The 15,337-nt window shown below is 40.2% G+C and overlaps 1 protein-coding gene across 4 annotated transcripts in view; it reads left to right on the top strand.

Annotated features, from left to right (window-relative positions):
- Nucleotides 1-13,611, top strand: part of simc1 (SUMO interacting motifs containing 1) — a 79,545-nt gene extending 65,934 nt beyond the window's left edge. For all 4 annotated transcript variants that reach the window (XM_070878466.1, XM_070878467.1, XM_070878468.1 and 1 more), the window contains 6 exons: nucleotides 1,789-1,949; nucleotides 2,964-3,083; nucleotides 7,393-7,521; nucleotides 7,638-7,794; nucleotides 9,094-9,181; nucleotides 11,679-13,611. In XM_070878466.1, coding sequence (XP_070734567.1) covers nucleotides 1,789-1,949; nucleotides 2,964-3,083; nucleotides 7,393-7,521; nucleotides 7,638-7,794; nucleotides 9,094-9,181; nucleotides 11,679-11,902 — 879 coding nt within the window. In that variant the 3' untranslated portion in view covers nucleotides 11,903-13,611. The remainder of the gene's footprint in view (nucleotides 1-1,788; nucleotides 1,950-2,963; nucleotides 3,084-7,392; nucleotides 7,522-7,637; nucleotides 7,795-9,093; nucleotides 9,182-11,678) is intronic.
- The last annotated feature ends 1,726 nt before the right edge of the window (nucleotides 13,612-15,337 follow it).

Raw genomic sequence — 15,337 nt, forward strand, 5'->3', positions numbered from 1 at the left:
ACCCAGCTGAGATCGTCTAAAGCCGAAAGTTCTAACAAAAATCATAAATTACCTGTTGCTCTGTTTTGGTGGGACAAATGTTAGCCTTGTGGAAGCAAACCTGGGATGTATCTAGTGTGTATCGCTCAGTGCCATTATATACCCAGTGATCCAGTGTTCCAACAAAGAAGTCCCTTTTCAGATCTCTCAAGGTAGGTGAGTAATCACAGATAAAATATCCAAGAAGATGCATCTTTGAAGTAGAAAGATAAAATCTACATAGGATTGATTAATTATTAGGATTTTCTAATTAGCCACTATTTCTCCTTATATCTGCCCTTTTCAAAGCCCTATAAATCTGACTTGCTGTTCTCAAACTATAAGAACTAATTTGCCCACTTCGAGTACCTATAGAACTAATGCAGGAAACAGGAATTCTGAACAAAGTGTTTGCAGCATGTATTTCTGGAGAACTATTCTGTGATTTATAGTACACTTTAGCAGCTCCAAAGTCAGTGTCTGCCATAGTCCTAATGACCAGCAATAGCATTTATTCTCACTCCAGCTGACTGCCAGGACAGCTCACCGTAGTCAGTTAATAAATCAAATCTAACTGTGACATATCCCTCTGAATTACAAAATGGCAACTGAACTGGTCATTTGTTATCGTCACTCCCACAAGCGGCAAGCAGTAATATCACTGAAGATATTGATGATATCGCTGAAGTAAGTGTTTACCACAACCCACATCATCACAATCATAGGCAGTCCCTCGAATCGAGGATGACTTGCTTCCATGTCAAAAAGTTCACAGGTGTTTCAATGAAGGACCTAAAATTCCAGGTCCCAAACTAAATCTTGAAGGGTGGAAGATGCCTGTGCGTGGATTTGTTTAACGTGTGGTGGCCGTTGCACACCAGCCGCCACACGGGCTTGACGGAGTGGCAAGGATTACCCAAGACGACTGGAGACCAGCTCTGCTGCACGGACCTAGTGCGCACACATATCGCAGTGTGGGCTGGTCCGTGCTGCCCCTGGGCCCTTGCCTCTCCTGGGCCCCGATCACATCCCTCTGCAATCTCTCGCCGCTCCTTCGCCCCGACCATCCTTCAATGATAATTTGTTGATTAAAGCAGCACTCAGCAGAATCCTCCAGAATAGTAAGGTCACAGGTTTGATCACCATTCTGTGCTTAGTTAGCTGATCCTTGTAGGAGGGAGTCAAAACTTTCAGAAGAGCAGGAAGGCACAGACAGGAATAAAAGGGAACAAATGCAGTATTAGAAAGTGAGGCTGGAACCCAGAATATGAAGAGGCTAGCGACACTGACATGAACCAAAATCTTGCTTCAGCTATTCCTGCTGCTTGAGGTGTAAAACAGACATGAGACTTCACACCGCAAGCAGCAGGCCACCACTACTTTGTGCAGATTCATTTTGTCCCTGGCCACCATCATAGGAATCCTGACTTGTTATTAGAATGCTTCTGAAAATGCATCTAGTTGCAGTGGGGGTCGTCAGTAATGTATTTTTTATTCTGGCTTTTAAAATAAAGTGGGCTGTTGAGGTGGTGTCCTGAGAATGGAAGAGATTGCTGCCAGCGTGAAGAGTGAACCGTTCTCTAAAATGTCTGAGTGCTGTGAAGGAGCTAGCCAAAACTGTGTTATCAAGTGTGATAACACTCTTTCAGTTAATAAACAGCATTGTACTGTGCCATTTTACAGCTAGTAAACTGAAATAAATGTATATCTTTTTCCTGTACTAATCTAATCCTGCATGACTTGTGTGTGTGTATGTGTGTGCACTTCAAGGACCCTCACAGGCAGCATTCTCTGACCAGGAATGATCGACTGTTGTTCCTGCAGTATGTTGTTCAAACACTTGAGGATGATTTTCAGCTGCAACATGACGTGCCCCAGCAATCCATAGCCAAGGCAGTTCTATCTTGTGATGACAAGTTTTCGAATGTAAGGTATAGAGACCTTAACTTCATTACATCTGCAGTGTTCTGTTTCAGTAAGTAGGAGAATATTTTGTAATTTGTTGAAGAGCGAGTCTTATTCAGTACACTACATTAGAAGTGGCAGAATTTACAGTGAGTGATGCAATCACTTATGAGAGCAGTGTTTTTAGTGAGCTTATTTAGAGCATTGATACCAATATACCAACTTGGCTCAGTGGTAGTAGTCTTGCCTTTGAGTCTGAAGGTTGTGGGTTCAAGCTCTGCTGCAGAAGTTGACACTGCATTACAGTACTGATGGAGTGCTACATTGTTAGAGGTGCTGTCTTTTGGATGGGATGTTACAAAGAGGCCTTGCTTGCCTATTCAAGTGGATGTAAACAATCCCATTGAATTTTTGAAGAGGAGTAGTTTTGGTGCCTTGGCTAACATTTGTCCCTCCAAAAACACCACCAAACAGATTAACGGGTGATTATGATTTTTGTTAGACTTTGCTGTTTGCAAATTGGTTGTTGCATTGCCTACATAACAAAAGTGACTACACCTCAAAAAGTAGTTAATAGTCTCAAAAATACCTCATATCCTGAGGTTGTGAAAAGTGGTATATAAATGTAAGTTAGTTCTTAATATACCAAGAAAATTATTTTACTTACGCCAATACACTTTACACTTGTGTTGACATGCTGCTTGCATGATACTCTTAATTGATCACCTCACATTTCTCCCACTTCTTAGCTCATTCATTTTTCTGAATTATCCGTTTTAATTTGTTCAGAAAAACTGAACCAGCCAGATTACAACAAAAAGTAAAATGTAAACCCTTTTTTAAATGTTTATACGGGAGTTTACGATTCTTTTACAAAGTCAAGACTTGGGAAAGAGATTGAACTACTTGAAGTACTCTCAATATGATCTCATACTGGCTTCTCAGCTGCTTCACATTGAATTTTTCATATTCGATGAGCACATATTTATATTCAATGAGCACATATTAAAAAATTAAAACATAATTATTTTCTGTTACAGAAGTGTCATCAAGTGGCTTATTGATACCATCGCCAAGGACTCTGAAGATATACAGCAGAAAAGTGGTCCCATGTCATCATCACCTGATAGCCCTCATGCACTGGACTCCAGGAATCCACGGTAAGTTACCAAAGAAGAAAATGAACATTAATTTTTGTGGCAGCAGAGGAACATTTCAATATATTGGTGATATTTACACTGTGTCTGTGTGTGTAATGCACCATTTTATTCACAAGCTATGTCGGGTCAGGAGAATTAATATGTGGCTAAAGAGGGGTTCCTTTTCATGGGAAACTGGCATCAGTTCTCGGACAGGAAGGAGCTGTACCGATGGGACGGGCTCCACCTGAACCAGCATGGGATCTGTGTCCTAGCGGAAAGGGTAAATAGAGAGGTGGCAAAGACTTTAAACTAGTAAGATGGGGGGAGGGATCTACAAGAAATGTAACCAGCCTAAATATAAACAAAACAGGAAAAGAGAGCATAGGAAAGAATAAAGTAAGGGAGGACATTGAAGGAAGGAAATAAATAAAGTTATAGAACAGGAGTCTAAAAAGATGGCTATAGAATTATAGAATGGTTGCAGTACGGAAGAAGGCCATTCGACCCGTCGAGCCCATGCTAGCTGTCTGCAAGAGCGCTTCAGCTAGTCCCACTCCCTTGGCCTTTCCCTGTAGCCCTGTAATTTTTTTTCTTTCAGGTATTTATCCAGCTCCCTTTTAAAAGCAGTGATTAAGTCTTCCTCCTTTAAGGCAGTGCATTCCAGATCCTAACCACTCACTGTGTAATAAAGTTTTTCTTAGGTCGCCTTTGGTTCTTTTGTCAATCACCTTATATTTGGGTCCTCTGGTTCTTGATCCTTCTGCCAATGGGAATAATTTCTCTCTCTCTACTCTGTCCAGACCCCTCATGATTATGAACACCTCTATCAAATCTCCTCTCAATCTTCTCTGCTCTAAGGAGAACAACCCCAGCTTTAACCCCATGTTGATGGTTAAGCATGAAGTGAGAGGAAATCCTCTTAGAAATTAGTTAAACTGTCTGTACAGCAATGCACACAGTGTCCGTAATAAAGCTGGGGAAGTGGAAGCAATCCTGCGTTGCGAGGAACCAGATATAATAAGGATTACTGAGACATGACTGCAGAAAAATCAGGACTAGGGATTAAACATTGCAGGGTATAACATATTTAGAAAAGATAGAGGGTAAAAGGGGAGGTGGAGTAGCTATACTTATTAGGGATAACATAATGGCAGTAGAAAAAAGTGATGTGGCTTTAAGCAAGACAAAAATAGAACCCATATGGATAGAGATAAAAGATAATGAAGGATCAATCATACTAATAGGTCTAGTCTACAGACCACCTAATAGTGGAAGGGAGGTGGAGGAAGAAATATGCAAATAAATTGGGGAAATGAGTAAAAAACATAGAATAATAATCATGGGGGATTTCAACTACCCAAATGTTAATTGGACAGAAGAAGTAGATAAAGGGGATAAGGGAATTAAGTTCCTACAGTGTGTACAGGACTCATTTCTAACCCAATATGTAAAAAGCCCAACAAAGGAGGATTCGCTACTGGATCTAGTAATAGGGAATAAACCAGAGCAGATAAGAGAAATCAAAGTAGGGGAACATCAAAGCAATAGTGATCATAATATAATATGCTTTAAGATGATAATTGAGAAGGACATAAGAGACATACATTAAGTACAAAGGCAGCAGGGGGTGCATGATAAAGGGATAATACGAAGAGATTAGAAGAGAAGTCAAATAAACAATTAGGAAGGCAAAGAAGAACTATGAAATTAAATTATCAAGGAGCATAAAACAAAATAGTAAAATATTTTACAGGCACATCAATAAAAAAAAGGAAGGTTGGGATGGGAATAGGCCATTAAGGGATAGACAGGATAATAACACAGGTAATGATAGAGAGATGGCAGAAATATTAAATAATTATTTTGCTTCAGTGTTTGCCAGAAAGATAAAAGAGGTGGATGTGACATTGGATTAGTAATGCGATAAGTGCATTTAAAATAAAAAGAGGGGATATATTAAATAAACTAATCACGCATTTTAAAAGAATCTAGGGAAGAGATAGCAGAGGCATTTTTATACATATTGAATAATTCATTAGAAAAAGGTGTAGTGCCAGAGGACTGGTGGATAGCTCACATAAAATCTATATTTGAAAAGGGGATAGAACATGTCCAGGGAATTATAGACCCGTCAGCTTAACATCGGTGGTAGGAAAAATAATGGAATCCCGACTAAAGGAGAAAATAGAAGAAAATCTAGAAACCAAAAATATAGTAATGAATAGTCAGCATGGATTTCAAAAGGGAAAGTCTTGTTTGACCAACCTCATTGAATTTTTGACGAGGTAACAGAGAGAGTAGACAATGGTAATGCAGTAGATATAATTTATCTAGATTTTCAAAAGGCCTTCGATAAGGTACCTCATAATAGACCGATGAACAATGTGGAGTCAGAGGACAAGTAGAAGAATGGATAGCTAGCTGGCTTCAAGACAGAAAGTAGAGAGTAGGGGTATTCACAGTGGCAGAAGGTGGGTAGTGGTGTTCACAAAGATCAGTGCTGGGACCACTGTTGTTCACAATTTATAATAACGATTTAGACTTTGGAATCAAAAACACAATTTCTAAATTTGCAGATGACACCAAATTGGGGGGGGGGGGGGGGTGCGGTAGACAATACTGAGGAGGACTGCAACAACTTACAGGAGGATGTTAATAAACTTGCAGAATGTCCATATAATTGGCAAATTAAGATCAACACAGATAAATGTGAGGTAGTACATTTTAGTATGAAGAATAGGTCAATTATTACTTGGAGCATGTGAGACTAGGTGGAGTAGAGGAACAAAGGGATCTCGGAGTACAAGTACACAAATCACTAAAAATTGTGACACAGGTTAGCAAGGCCATTAAGAAAACAAGCACTAGGGTTTATTTATAGAGGTCTAGAATTGAAAAGTAGGGATATTGTGCTAAACCTGTATCGAACCTTGGTAGACCACACTTGGAGTACTGCATACAGTTTTGGTTGCCATATTATAAAAAGGATATAAAGGCACTGGAGAGCGTGCAGAGAATATTTACAAGGATCATACCAGAAATGCGAGGGTATACTTATCAGGAAAGGATGAACAGGCTGGGTCTCTCTTGTTTCTTGAAAAGAGAAGGCTGAGGGGTGACCGAATAGAGGTCTTTAAAATTATGAAAGATTTTGATAGAGTGCATACAGAGAATGTTTCCACCTGTGGGGAAGAACATAACTAGAGGCCATCAATATAAGATAGTCACCAAGAAATCCAATAGGAAATTCAGATTTGCATGGAAACCCTCTGTTGCCCATCCATAGCCATCCAGATTGAGAGGCTGGCTGGCTGTGGGCAGGTAGGCCTGTGGCACTAGGCCGTACAGAGGAGGGAGAGAGGAATCGTGGTCTGGGAGGAACAAGGGGGTGGGTGGGATTTGACCAGGGTCATGTTCCGGAAGGAGCGGGTTGTTGAGGGTGTCTGACTAGGTTTTTGAGGGGGAGCTGCGGCTGACCAGGATTGCAGGCCAGGAGGAGCATGGGGGGGGTGAGGGGTGCTTCTGCCTTATATCGTGGGCGATGGGTCGCGGGGCGGCCGGAGGAGCAGAAGGTGGGGGCCAGGAGGTGGTGGCCTCATGGAGGAATTGGAGACCGGAGGGAGGGGGCGTTTGGAGGCCTCTTGAGGGGGCTCTTCGATCATGGGGGATGGATTAGGCAGGAACCCTGGACCCAGGAGGTAAAGGCACTTGGCTCCTGAATGCAGCAGTCCTTGCCTTGCTGTAGCTGGCGGGTTTCACAAAGTGTGTAAAACCTGACCAGCTACAATTAAACACAAAATGGAGGTTAAGGAAGAAGCTTCCAGCCTCATTATAATGTTTAAATAGATCATCCGCCTCCTTGTAGAGGCTTGGCTGCCCGCCTCCGTTTAAACTGGAAATGGGCGGGTTGGAGACGGGTTCAGCTCGGGATTCCCATTTTTAACACTAACTACCTGTACGCTCCCAACACACCCTTTTTTTAAGTTAAAATTCTCCCCATTGTTTGAGTCATTTAGTGATCTCCGTTCATTTTATGTTGTACCTTACATTTAAATGTATAGGATCCATTTGATATAGTGACATTTTTGGAATTTAAAATAAATATAAAATGTTGATCGATTCAAAACCTCTTTAATGGGCATCCAGTCTTCTGTAATGGTGCATTGAAGAAGGACAGCAGTGTGTGCTACTCATTTCTGGAGCCATTATGCAGCACTGGCGATGTTATCATTGAGAGATGTTAAGGGAAGAATTTTAGTCGTGACACAGCTCTGTTTATTATATAAATCTAATGACGACTCATCACTTTCACTGTTTTGTTCTCCAGAGCTATTTGTCTCCTTCAGAAGATGCTGACCTTGGCTGTGGAAGTGGACAGATCCCCAACGTGCAGCTCAAACAAAATTGCAGAAGCAATATTTCAACACTTTCTGTACATTTCAAAAAGATCACAGAGGTGAGTTGAGAAATGTTCTTATTAATTCACCCTTGAAATGATGCATATTGTTGTGCTCTGTACCTGTTGATTGCTCAAACATAAATCTTTCACTTTTTTCCCCGACAACTTTGAAGATTAATAGTGTTAAGAAGTATGGAAAGCCAACTCCTGCGCTGCAAGTTGCTAGAATTTCTCTTCCACCATTGCACCAAGAAACAAAATACACTGCCCATGTCATTGGGGAAAGTGCTACATTTCCTTAAATATGCTAAATTTCCCTTAGAAGCTGATGTGAGTACATTTTCTTTCTTCACCTAATAGCCATGCCTTAGTCTGCTTTAGGCTTAACATGTTATAGCGTTATACTTTAACGTGTTAGAATTTTATACTGTATACAATACTTTCTAAACAAGTAAACAGTAACTTATGTATTTAATCCAATTTTTTAAACTAGTAATGTGTACTTTTTTAGTATTTAAAGCTGTAGAAAAGTTTTTTTAAAGTGTTTAAATTTGACGGTTCAGTGTGTTGTCCCTTATTTTGGTCGACCAAGGAATAAACGAGCAGTTGGTAAGGGGTAAAGCTTGTTTTTGAAGCCTAACTCCACTAAATTAGGAGGGACAGTAAGTACTGCAGCCAGGAGCACAATGTTGCAAAGGGACATAGACAGATTAAGTGAATTGGCACAACTATGGCAAACGGAATTCAGTGTGTGCAAGTGTGAGGTCATCCACTTTGGACCCAAGAAAGATAAATCTGTGTACTTTCTAAATGGTGAGAAACTAGGAACTGAAGAGTGTAAAGAGATTGGTGCGTCCAAGTACACAAATTATTAAAAGTCAGTAGACAGATCCAAAAAGCAATCACAAAGGCTAATTGAATGTTGGCCTTTATCTTAAGAGGTTGGAATACAAAGGGGAGAAAGTGATGCTTCAGTTGGTCAGGCCCTATCTGGAGCACAGTGTCAGTTTTGGGCACCACACCTCAGGAAGGATATGTTGGTCTTGGAGGGGGTGCAATGCAGATTCACCAGAATTATACTGGGGCTTAAAGGGTTAAATTATATGGGTAGGTGGCATACACTAGGCCTGTATTCCCTTGAGTATAGAAGATTGAGGGGTGATCTGATCAAAGTGTTTAAAATGTTTAAAAGATTTGCTAGAGTAGATATGGAGAAACCATTTCCTCTGGTGGTGAAAACAAGAGCAAGGGGGCATAATCTGAACATTAGAGCTAGGCTATTCAAGAGTGAAATCAGGAAGCACTTTTTCACACAAGGGTAGTAGAAATTTGCAACACTCTTCCCCAAAAAGGATGTGCATGCTGGGACAATTGGAGCTTTCAAGACTGAGATCGGTAGATTTATGTTAGTTATGGGTATCAAGGGATTGTGGAGCAAAGGCGGGAGAATAGCGTTGAGGTGCAGATCAGTCATGATCTAATTGAATAACGAAGCAGGCCCAAGGGGCTGAATCGTCTACTCCTGTCCCTAATGTTCCTGTGGTTTGGAAAAACCTGTTAAGGGTGTACAAGTGAGATAGCTATACAGTGCATGTGTTGTATACTTAACATTATTGTTCATTTTCTCAGGAATGTTGTTCAACCAAATGGCAATATTGGGATGAACTTGTCAACCTTCTCTCTTTACTGCTTCTGAGTTACCAAGAGGTAACTAAATGTAAGTCAAGAAAATATTATTGTTTCTGAGAGTTTCACTTTATTGCCTGCTGTTGATGTTGGTGTTACTAAATAACTCTTTTGAGGCACCAGAGCTCGTGTCCAAGACTCTTCGAACTGTAAATTACTGAATTATAAACTGTTAGGAATGAAACATCCGAGATCATTACCTCTGTACCAACTAGAAATGATCTTGCCAGTAGTATTTAGATTCGTTCTTGGAAATCGTTATGGTAGTACTTTAAATAATGGTAGCTTAATGTAATTTTGTATGTGTGACACATACCTGCACGTATTGAACACTGTATATACCTACACCTAGATTTTGGGTCCATTTTCCAATGTGACATGGTTTATGTTACATATGAAAAATAGAAGGGGGGGAGTTTATGCTTGTTTCGCGCCCAGATTCCAACACTGGAATTTGGGCATAATCGGTCGAACCAGAGTAAAAAGAAAGGGGTGACCTGATAAAGGTCTTTAAGATTATGAAAGGGTACGATAGATAGGGTAGACATAGAGAATATGTTTCTACTTGCAGGGGAGACCAGAACTAGGGGCCATAAACATAAGATAGACACTAATAAATCCAATAGGGAATTCAGGAGAAACCACTTTACCCAGAGAGTGGTTATAATGTGGAACTCGCTATCACAAGGAGGCGATTAGCATAGATGCACTTAGGGGGAAACTAGATAACGCATAAAGGAGAAAGGAACAGAAGGATATGTTGGTGGGGTTAGATGAAGAAATTACTCGTGTGGAGCATAAACACTGACATGGACCTGTTGGGTTAATTGGCCTGTTTCTGTGCTCTAAATACGAGGTAATGTAAAGATCGTAGAATTTAAAATGTAGGTGAGTTACTCTCCAAACCATTTGCGCTCGTGTTTTACGTTACTTCAAGATTCAATATGCCTGCATCAGGCCCCGCCTGTGAAAGGCCGTGACCACAGGTCGAAATTGCGAGATTCCACCAATTGCGAAGGTTAGGATTCCACCAATTGCGTCTGTGCACACACAGAGGCTGAACTCCAAGTCATAGTCAACGTATTTACTGAGGCGTACGAAAGCATGGGCCTATGCAAAACATCTGTAAATAGTTCAGTACAGATCTCCAAATTGCACTCATAGGTTCACCGGCACTAGTAGGCATATTTTCAACATTTTTTCATGTCAAAAAATATTTCATTTACTAAGAAACTGACTAGTGTACACCAATTAATTAAACCATTAAATAGTTCAGTCATCATCATCATCATAGGCAATCCCTCGGAATCGAGGAAGGCTTTCTTCCGCTCTAAAAATGAGTCCTTAGGTGTCCCTTACAGACCCAATCCACGTCCGGACTGGGGTTAAGCAGGGCTGTATCATCGCTCCAACCCTCTTCTCAATCTTCCTCGCTGCCATGCTCCACCTCACAGTCAACAAGCTCCCCGCTGAAGTGGAACTAAACTACAGAACCAGTGGGAACCTCTTCAACCTTCATCGGCTCCAGGCCAGGTCCAAGACCACCCCAACCTCTGGTCGTCGAGCTACAGTATGCGGATGACGCCTGCGTCTGCACACATACAGAGGCTGAACTCCCAAGTCATAGTCAACGTATTTACTGAGGCATACGAAAGCATGGGCCTATGCTAAACATCTGTAAATAGTTCAGTACAGATCTTTTAAATCATTTTCAGTGATTGTTAAATCAGATTATTCCCAGGCAGAGGACTGAATGCCCTGATTAAAAATGGTTATTTTTGATAAACCCATTTTCAGCTGTATTAATAAAACTGCACCAGGTTACCAGTCTTAAATACATAAAGGAATCCCTTTTAATGGAAAGGGAACAAATAAATCATTACGTTCTATTACACTGTCCAATAGCACTGGTCCATGGAAAATTTTACGTTCGTGATTATGCAACTGATTTTAGCGAAAACTTGAAGCCTAACCTAACCAGTGCAATCTCAAGTACATTTTGGGCTCAATTTCCCGATTGCACCCAAAGCAGAAACTCGACCACAAGTACTGTGACAAGAAATGAGAATGTATCAGTCTTGTAGTAAACATGCCGTTCAAAAGCAGAACTAGGGTTATTTTACATAATGCATTGTGTTTATAAAAGACCGATCAAAAAATGTATGTTTGTTATGTGTACATGTTATTTCAGTTACTTATTTCATAGAATTTTAAGAATAATAAAGCTAATTTACAGCCATAGTCCAATTTGATTGTTGATTGTGTCTTGAATAAAGTCAGACTCTGACTCCAATCATGACATTTTAGTACTGCTCTACATTTGATTCTACAATGTCACTCTAAATTCCTGTTAAGACATCATAGACATTTTGAAGCTGTGGAACTGTCAGTAAGTACCCAGAAGAAATTAGGCATTCGGCAGTAGACCCTCTGAAATGTTACTGATTTCAATTGTTGTTGCTTGTGCTGACTATATGCCATTACACTAAAGTGCTATTGTATGTAATATTCTTGAATGTGTTCCTTAGGTCACCTGAGGCTTTCAATCACAGAACGAGTAAAATATGTTCTGGCTGACACTCCTCCAGTGCTCACAACTCATGATGAGATCACTGTTGAAGAAGTTCAGTCAGATATGGAGGTATTCTACAATCGAGTATTCAGTGATTTGGGAAAACCGTTGAATCCACAACTAGAAGAACAGATCAATCTATTGAAAGCTCTTCTTCTTTGTGCAGCAACTGGAACATAGCTTTCTTAATTTATTTAAATCATTTTATATATAATATGAACTAAGATGTACTTTCAACAAACTATCATTTCTTACACAAAGCACTGCACCATCTGGAATTTTAATAAGAGCATTTTGAGCTCTCAGCTTTTCAATGTATGTGCAAAGCATGGTATCAGGATTTCTGCCAATATAAGGCAGCTACGCAAACCTATGATGAATAGAAAAAACTCCTACTGTGGTTTTGTTATTTTTCCATTGAATTATATTTCTAACCCAGACACAGAAGAGCATGATCTCCACCAAATGTATTTCCTTTTGCCTTGGGGCTTTTCCTCTGAATACCAAAATGCGGATGTCAAATGAATCGTCAGTTATCTTCGGACTTCTTCAAAATGTTTTGAAATGAAAATCTGTGTGTGAGCAGTTTGGGGTCAAAGAGTGTCCATAAAGGAGGTTGTGAGCTAGGGCTGTATTTCTTGGAATAGAATTGGGAGGGTCTCTTGTCTTCATATGGTCCATTCAGTTAGTCCACACATCCAGGGTTGACCGGAGTTCAAACAGTGGCTGTTCACACAGCTTGCACCTTCTGTTGCTTTAGAATTATGGTTTTCTGTTTGACTGCAATGGTAATCCCTTTCTGTATGCCATAGCAGTTTCTCTATAAAGTTTAAAAAAATGTATTTTACAGTTTGATGTAACCAAATCTCACACTAATGGGAGTGATTGACCCCGAATTTTATATCTGCCACTCATGTGTTGTCAGAATGTACTTTTTTATTTTATAAATTTCAATATGACTTAATTGCTATTCCTCCATTGAGTCCCTTTTTAAAATTGCCATTTGTGAGGTGTCATCTCTGCAAGTTTATAAATGTGTATGCAGTAGAACTTTCATTATCCATGCTCCGAATTATCCAATAGAATTTTCTGCAAGACAACGCCTTGCGTGAGAAACCACCTTTATTTCATCATAGAAAGTAGGTGCAGGAGTAGGCCATTCGGTCCTTCGAGCCTGCACCACCATTCAATATGATCATGGCTGATCATGCAACTTCAGTACCCCATTCCTGCTTTCTCTCCATACCCCTTGATCCCTTTAGCCGTAAGGGCCACATCTAACTCCCTTTTGAATATATCTAACGAACTGGCCTCAACAACTTTCTGTGGTAAAGAATTCCACAGGTTAACAACTCTCTGAGTGAAGAAGTTTCTCCTCAACTCGGTCCTAAATGGCTTACCCCTTATCCTTAGACTGTGACCCCTGGTTCTGGACTTCCCCAACATCGGGAACATTCTTCCTGCATCTAACCTGTCCAATCCCGTCAGAATTTTACATGTTTCTATGAGATCCCCTCTCATTCTTCTAAATTCCAGTGAATATAAGCCTAGTCGATCCAGTCTTTCTTCATATGTCAGTCCTGCCATCCCGGGAATCAGTCTGGTGAACCTTCATAGTTAAAACTCCATAATGTTTCTTTTATTATTTGTATTGTACTGGGGTACTGCTGTACTATGCATCTAAGACTAAAATTTGTCCACCAATTTCCATTGTACACCGGGGGAGGAGGTGGGTGATCTCCTCCAACCCTCCTCCTCCCCATTGTGGCAGATTTTGAAGGTTCTACTATAGGATAATAGTGCACTATTACATTTTTGAATTAGCTGAACCTAAACTAACTAAAAGCTTCTTAACTATTCAATGAAATAGTTACGAGAATCCTGAATAATGCATTTCTCATGCTTGTTTATTTAATGTAATGTATGTATTTACTAACAACTCAATGTTGTATCTGTCAGAAGCCTACCCATTGTCAGTAACATGTATTGATCATGCAGTTTCACAGGCCATTGAAAATGCTGTTGATCACAATCCATCTGTTGGATACAAAGTGAGCCTGATAGCACAGTAACTCCGATGGTGAAATGTATGCATGATCTTGGGCTTGACACTTGGTCCTGTGTGTCACCAGTGCTCATTGGTCATTTCCATTGCAGCTTATTTTGTACTGCTAGAGAACACATGCTGAGTTGCAGGCACTGGCCAAGGTACCATTTGGAGCGCCAAGAAATGGGGGATTGGCAAGAGCTGCTTGACATTCTTGAGGTGTGGAACTTGACACAGCCAGCTTGTTCCAGAATGTTCTATTTTGAAGAAGTCTAAAGATAACCGCCACATGTCAACCCAGTGCCCAATATGTCAGCTTGGCTCACATCTGTTGCACTGGTTCCTAAAATTAAACACATCAGTAAAGAAAACATGTGACAGCAATACAGAGACAATTCTGTGACAAATTAGTGTTACTATTAACTGGGTTTGAGACTAACCAATCTGATTCTGCAGGAATATGGGAAAAGAGCAGGGGAGTGGGACTAATTGGATAGATCTTTCAAAGAGACGATGGACCGAATGGCCTCCTGTGCTTTATGATTCTATGATTGATTCACATGGGACCTTTCAGATAATAGATAAAGATTTTCACCCTATCTATCTGGACTGACTTCACATCCAAGGTGAAGGGTCCAAGGTGTATGCAGATCCACTGTACTGATAAGGTAATTAACTCATTAAACCAAAGTTTATCTATTTCATGTTTTTTGGAAACAACATTTGCAACAGTATCCCATCAGTATTTAAAAACTCAAGTACACAAAATGTTGTGTCATGTTTCTCCAATGCACTGTATTATTGAGTTGGTGGGAAAGCAAAAGAGAGGAAAATAAAATAACAGAAACACTTGGTATTTTAAAACTAGGTTTTCTTGCTATGTTTTGGTGAAATGTTGTAATGGGCAGTGTGGAAGATAACGATGCTGGTTAGCGATGGACAAGTACATCAAATATATAAACAGAATCTTTGACTTTTATTACATAGCAGTCTCTTTAGCAGTCAGTGTTCAGTCTGAATATCTCAAGTTGTGCTGCACACAATAAAGACAACTGCAGGAACAAATGGCTCTATAAAATCAACTACAGCCAGATTTAAATGACAACTAACGGGTGATAAACAGTTTGTGATGTCTTAAGTTTCCAGGAGTGGACTGTACACGGTTTTCTTGGATGGTGGAAAATTGACACCGTACTAAAATCCCACAGGAGCCAGAAAGTTTAAATCTCTAGTGTGGCTGAGAGAGAAAAATTGGATTTTCTCATTTGGTATCATAAGTGGTTTGAAGCTTTCTGGACCTTTTGGTATCTTCAGAGTATTGGTCTGACAAAGCACCGTATCCACATCTCTAGACATCTGGGTGGTAGACCTGCTCAAGAAAACGAGTTAAGGAAATAGACTTAGTAAATAGTTCTTGTAGAAAGGTAGTCAGTGCACACGTGGAGACATTTTTCTCAACAATCCTGTGTGTACAATATAACAAAGCAGCGTCAGAATGCAGCTTTAGGTGATTTTCATGGACGATGGGGAAAAAATTACCGTTGGTCAGCTGAAAACCTCACTCAGTC

Source organism: Pristiophorus japonicus, chromosome 4 (genome assembly GCF_044704955.1).
Source record: "Pristiophorus japonicus isolate sPriJap1 chromosome 4, sPriJap1.hap1, whole genome shotgun sequence".
NCBI lineage: Eukaryota > Metazoa > Chordata > Chondrichthyes > Pristiophoridae > Pristiophorus > Pristiophorus japonicus.